This window comes from Gastrolobium bilobum, unplaced genomic scaffold (genome assembly GCF_033153095.1).
Source record: "Gastrolobium bilobum isolate Gb01-03AN ecotype WA unplaced genomic scaffold, APGP_CSIRO_Gbil_v1 utg5726, whole genome shotgun sequence".
Lineage (NCBI taxonomy): Eukaryota > Viridiplantae > Streptophyta > Magnoliopsida > Fabales > Fabaceae > Gastrolobium > Gastrolobium bilobum.
Genome location: NW_026896804.1, coordinates 446135 through 452583, shown reverse-complemented (window position 1 = coordinate 452583; position 6449 = coordinate 446135). Strand labels below are relative to the sequence as shown.

At 30.6% G+C, this 6449-nt stretch overlaps 1 protein-coding gene across 1 annotated transcript; it reads right to left on the bottom strand.

The window, feature by feature from the left end:
- Positions 1 to 1392: 1392 nt before the first annotated feature.
- On the bottom strand, positions 1393 to 5440 carry LOC133302080 (non-specific lipid transfer protein GPI-anchored 8-like). The gene is made up of 3 exons (XM_061501804.1): positions 5119 to 5440; positions 4827 to 4868; positions 1393 to 1502 (listed from the first exon to the last, which is right to left on the bottom strand). The coding sequence occupies exons 1-3, from the start codon at positions 5438 to 5440 to the stop codon at positions 1393 to 1395; spliced, it is 474 nt and encodes a 157-aa protein (XP_061357788.1).
- Between the last annotated feature and the right edge of the window lie 1009 nt (positions 5441 to 6449).

Below are 6449 nucleotides of genomic sequence, written 5' to 3'. Positions count from 1 at the left end.
AAAAAATATAAAGTTGTGGATCTCACTTTTTTGTGAGAGTGAAAGAATGTAAGTTGTGTCATTTAAAAGAACAAATATTTTTTCCTCTTAAAAAAGTAAAGAAAAGTAAGATAAGAATAAAAAAAGTAAAAAGTTTGCAGATGAATAAGGGTTCCTTGCCCTAAATCGAGTGTTTGAGAGATTTACGGTGAATAATTTGGAGAAGTGGTTCCTGCAAGTGATTCCTCCTTATTTATGAGCAAGTGATTCCTACTTATTTAAACCATCCTCCCATCTAATTAATCCAGAATTTTGAATTTTCTAAAAAAAAGTAGTGGTACAATGGAAAATGCTTGAAGTGTGAAAGAAAAAAAAGTATAAATTAAGAGAAATATTTGTGGCCCTTGGGCCAACTCCAACCTAGCCCTCAAAATGAGAGGGCTTCAATGAGTTAGGACAGAAATAGCCCTATAACATAAAGGGCTAAATTTAATAAAGCTTCTTATGAGGTCTAATGGCTAGCCCTAGGGTTAAAGGGTTTTTTGACAGCTCCAATCTTTCTTTTTCTCTTTCTGTTATTTTTCTTGGGCCTTCTGAAAATATGGATTTTTGACATGAGACCATAACACTTCTCTTAAAAATAATTATACTCATCAGTCATCACGTATGATTGGTTTTGTGAGACTGAAAAATTATGCCACTGTAGAATCCCATTTCGCTATTATTCTAATGCTATTATTGACTTATTCTCTCTTATTTTATTTTTATTTTTTTGGACAGATTTATTCTCCTTGTAAGTTTTAATGTTTTATTAATTATTCAATGTGTACTTAACAAGTATAATATCTATTAAACTTTTACTAAATGTATAGATGTTTCACTTGTTTTCAATGTAAGATTTTAAAACAGCAAGCAACATTACGATTATATTAACATGATTTCATAATATATAAACTTGATGATTATTATTTAATTTTTTACTACTAATTTTTTATCTTATAAAATATATGATATAGTCTGATTTATTATTTAAAATATTATGCATTATATATATATATATATATATATATATATATATATATATATATCATTATGGGGACAAGATGAATTTAAATCCGTGTAAAAATAAAAAATTGAACATTCATTTCTTACTCGTTGATTTATTTGTATTAAATAATTCATATAATTAATAAATTAAAATTATTAAATAGGAGTGAAATTAACAATTAAGATCGAGAATATAAGTTAAATGAAATTATTAAATATGAGTGTAATTACACTGACCTCTCCCTTGATATATAGATGGAAAAAAAAAAAAGATAAATGCAATTGTATAACAGACTACTAATGAATGGAAATACATTAATAATGAAAAAGAATTATTAACTCGATATAGGCGGGGGTTTCTGAAGGCTAAACGCCGCTTTCATAATTAAACAGCAAAAAAGTCCAAAAGAACAGCATGAAGGAAAGCCCAGTGAACCTGACTCTCTCTTCACCTCCTTCGTCACCTCCTGGTGTTGCTGCAAAAGGGTAAAAATATAGCATTATCAGGGGGGAAGTGAACCTGCTGATTGTCCACACTCAAATTATCTGCGGGTGAGTATATTTTGTGTTAAACTACATATGAGCTTGTTTTGTTTTAGAGGGCGTTTGGTTGAGGAGAAATTTTTTGAATACTAGGAAAATGTAATTATTAGAAAAATGGTTGGAAAGTGAGTTTGATAGGAAAATGTAAAGAAAGTTGTTTGGTTGATCAAAATATTACCAGAAAAATTTATTTAAATTTGCAAAATCTATGTTCGAGAGAAACTTCGCACTTGTTTTTTCATTTCTCCAGTTAACTCAAAATACCACATCTCAAGTGGCATTCTGTAAAAGTGAATTTCATCCAAAAATCAACACAAAAGTCATTTCCCCTTCTATCCTATTTGTCTAGTATTTTTTTTAAAAACCTGAATCAAACGTGGTATTTTTCAATACTCACTTACACTTTCCCATCAATCTCAAAATAAATCTTCAACCAAACATTACCTTAGGGTTTTATAAGAGTTATGTTGTAGGAAAAATGATTGTGTTATATTATAGAGATTCGTTTTGCGTGCGGTAATTTTTTTTTTTTTCAAAACATGCGGGTCCCACAAAATGTTATGTGTGTAGGAAATTTTTTGTGATCGTGTTAAATGATGAATACAAACCCCTTTGTTTTATATGTTAAAGTTAAAAAAATATGATGCACTGTAAGTTGAAGGTTGAAAATGAATTTTATGGACAAGGTGAATATTTCCTTTCAATAAATATGTCATTTTTAAGATGTGATAAGTTATTGTCTAGAACTTGCTAAGAATAACAATATTTTGAAATTAGTTGCAGAGTTTCTTTATGAATAAAAAACTTTGTAAAATTTTGAAGCTATAAGAGGAAAATAAATTAAAATAAAAAAGTTGGAACAATTTATTACTCTCTATCAATTATGAACATTCTATATTCAATTGATTTGACATTAAAAATTTAATTTATGCATTAAATGTTATATATTGACTTAACAATGAAAGTTCGTGAATTATATTTATACATACTTAATTTAGTATTACACATCTTTTAGATATTTCCATATACAAGTCATTAAATATATAAAAATTTGATCTTATTATAACTGTTTTTCCTAAATTGAACATATGAGTCTAATGTCCACCTTCACACATAGAAAAGATTTATAAGAAAATAGGTAAAAGAGTGATTAATTAGTTTTTCAAATAAAAAAATACAAACGGGACGGTAAGTTTAACGGGACAGTGACAATTTTATCACGCTTGGCCAAAATATTTATCAGACTGTCATGTCAACAGTAAATTTTTCCAGAATGCCACGCGGCATATTTCGCTACACTGTGCAGCGAAATATGCTTGTAAATAATTCGCTACACAGTGTAGCGAATTATGCCATGTCAGGCTGCACAGTCAGCAAAAATGACACGTGTCAAGTAGGCAGTAATTCGCTACACTGTGTAGCGAATTATGCTTAGATTACTGACTGCTTGACACGTGTCATTACTGCTGGCTGTGCAGCCTGACATGACATAATTCGCTTTCTTGTGTAGCGAATTATTTCCAAGCATATTTCGCTGCACAGTGTAGCTAAATATGCTGCGTGGTATTCTGGAAAATTTACTATTGACGTGACAAACTAATAAATATTTTGGCCAGACGTGACAAAATGGTCACTGTTCTAAGTTTGACAGTCTGAGACATTGTTTGGTTATTATTAAAAAAAATTCACTTCGACTAGGACGTTTTAATTAATATTTTAAAAATATACATTCTTTTCTTTTTTTAGTAAGATTATCATTGAAGGTAACTGATTACTCTTCCGGAAAGGCCAACGCAGTTAAGTGATAAAGGTCTTTTTCTATTCTTTTCTTTGATCGGAAATAGCGCCTTATTAGCTAACATTTTAATAAGCTAATAGTGAGATAAGAATCTTGCTCATGAGTCATGCCTTCAATAAAAGAGTATACTTGCTTGACTGCTATCAATATCCCTCTCTTGTTGGGAGAGAATAGCCTCCTCCAGGAAAAATGGAAATTTTTTCTTACCCCGTGAGTAGTTGCTTGATTTGCTTTCTTTTTGAGTTAATTGATAATTTCATATTTAATCGAAAATTTAGAACTGATAGCTATTGATTACATACTAATTATAATGTAGATTTTAAATCAAATGTATACTTGTTAAATCATTATGTAATCTTTTAACATTTGCAATGCAATAAGCAAGAATATTACATTATGTATATATAGGGTTTTATTTTATGTCACATAATAGAAATTTTATCTCCTTCTCTTACTTCGATATCCATGTTCTCTTTTTTCTCTTTTCTTTTTAAAAAAATAAAGTGAGTCCAACCATTTGTTGTGAGAATAGGAGAGAAAATTTATCTTATGTGACATAAGAAAAATAAAACTCATATATATATATATATATATATAGAAAAAATATTTCTACAGACACCTTAAATAATATTATCTACAACTATTTTTTTTTTAATTAAGTTTGATGAGTAAGACATAGTTATAATAATAAAGCTGTTACTTTTTTTTCTCTCATCAGACATTGTCGGCTGATGTGGCAGAGAGAAAAAAAAACAATTTTTATGTCTTATGGTCAAACTTAGTTAAAAATGGGTAGATGTAGAAACTTTATCTAAACTGGCTATAGAAATGTTTAACCATACATATGTCTTATTTTTTTTACAAATTACACTAAGTATGACCGGTCATACTCAATGTAGTTTGTAAATAAAAAATTTATAAATATATATAACATATATATATATATATATATATATGAGAAAAATATCCGTTTACAAATTTTTTTTACAAATTACACTAAGTATGACCGGTCATACTCAATGTAGTTTGTAAATAAAAAATTTATAAATATATATAACATATATATATATATATATATATTATTACGTAAATAGTCAACAAGAATATCAGGAACTAATGGACATTCGACTTAAAATTATAAAATAAAATGTACAAGTATATTGCATCGTATAAGTAGGGTCACTATTCAATAAAGAAAAATATAGCAATTATAAATAAATAAACACACAAAAAAACCTTAGAAGATTTTCGGGCGAGAACAATATCAAACGGTTAAATTCCTTTTTTCCTTTTTTTTTGTAAAGATTCTTCGTTTGTTTTCGGTAGGTTATTGACACAGAAATCAAATTTTACTTTCATTATATTTCGGGAAGTATGATGCATCTGTTGTATGGTCAGCTAAGCTATTACTGTTGAATGTTGTTCATAAACGACGAAAACTTTTAGAGAGGTTTCTTACCTTGGGGTTGCACCGACGACGGAGGCAGAGCTGAAGAAGATGCTGAAAATTTGAAAAAATAAAATAAAATTCCAGGATCCATCATATCAATGCATTTCACAGCAAAATACACACAGGAAAAATGGTGAATTTATGAATAAAGCAATCTTCTTGATCCCAGACCAGCAGGACAAATTTGTTTACTCAAAATTCGAAATAATTAATATTGGTTTAAACACAAAATGCAAGGGCTAGCTACAACTCCATATTAAAATTGAAATGAAAAGAGCGCCACATATATGTACATACATACCTTTGCAGATGCTGACATCGAAGTTAATACCACATGAGTGGAGAACTCGGAGAGCCTGAGCGGTGTTGGTACCAAAACCTTCAAGTACACCAGGAGTGAACCCAAGTTGGCAGAAACATATTTTATGGGTTACGTCTATAGATTTGAGTGGATTGCAGCAAGTGTCGGGTGGGTTAGTGGAGTTCATATAGTCCAAACATGGGGATAGCTGATGAGCGCAAGGTGGAACAGTTTGCGCATCTCCTATGCTAATTACACTAATTATGCCCATCATTAACACCCAACCCATCATCAACCGCATACACATGCTACTGCGATCCATTTTGTTTAATTTCTTCCCCCACCTTAAATAAGACCTTCCTATTACTCTTGTCCTCTGAATCGATATTGCTATGTTTGTTTTTTGGTGACTATGTTCCATCTTTATAAATAGTTCCCTTAATTTGCCTCATTGGAGAGAGGTTTGATTTCAGCTTCCATATTGATTAATAAAAAGATAAGATGCCCACGTCCTCACACAATTAAGATAACATAATAATAATAATTAATCAAGCTTTCAGAATGAATGATTATTCTCTTGGTTTGATTCCGAGCAATCCATTGTCCATACCATTTGTTGTTTATCGAGTCTAATTATTAGACTAAAAAATTAGAAGTTGACCTTTGATCATCTCGTGAAGGTGTTAGTTAGGCTGGCGATATTCCAAGCATGGATTGGTTCAAATGAAATAAAATCAAGGACTGGTTTTGACGTGCGTACCAAACTAGAAAATTCTAACAAGTTCTTATATACTTTCCCAAAATGGACCAACCGGAACTTGTTTATGAGACTCTATCGTTTTTGGCTAATTGTTTAATAGAATGGGAAGATATTCTAAAAATTTCCAGAGATCAGGGGTTGGTGGAAATCAAATCGAAAATATTGTGTCCTCTACATGGGCATGTTTAATTTATTGCACAACTATATATATATGTGCTCTCTAGGGGGGGGAGCATGTTTAATTTATTCTTTTGGCTGGCTCAAAAGTCGTCCGAGAGAACGTTTCATCATAAATTTATGAGAGAAAAAGGAATATAGGAAAGCCGAAACTAGCTAGGAAGAGCCGGAAAATAGTTAATGGTTGGTTGCTGCATAAAAAATGAGGGGAGAGGTGTGACTGTGATCTGTGAAACGGTGAATCCATGACTAAGTACTAACATAAACGAAAGGGAACATGGTTGGATTTGACTGATTGAATTCTATATATGATTGTGAGAGAGGTTCAGAGGTCGCATTCACTCCAGATACATGTCTAATTATTGAGCATCAAATTCGCTGCATTGATATTTGT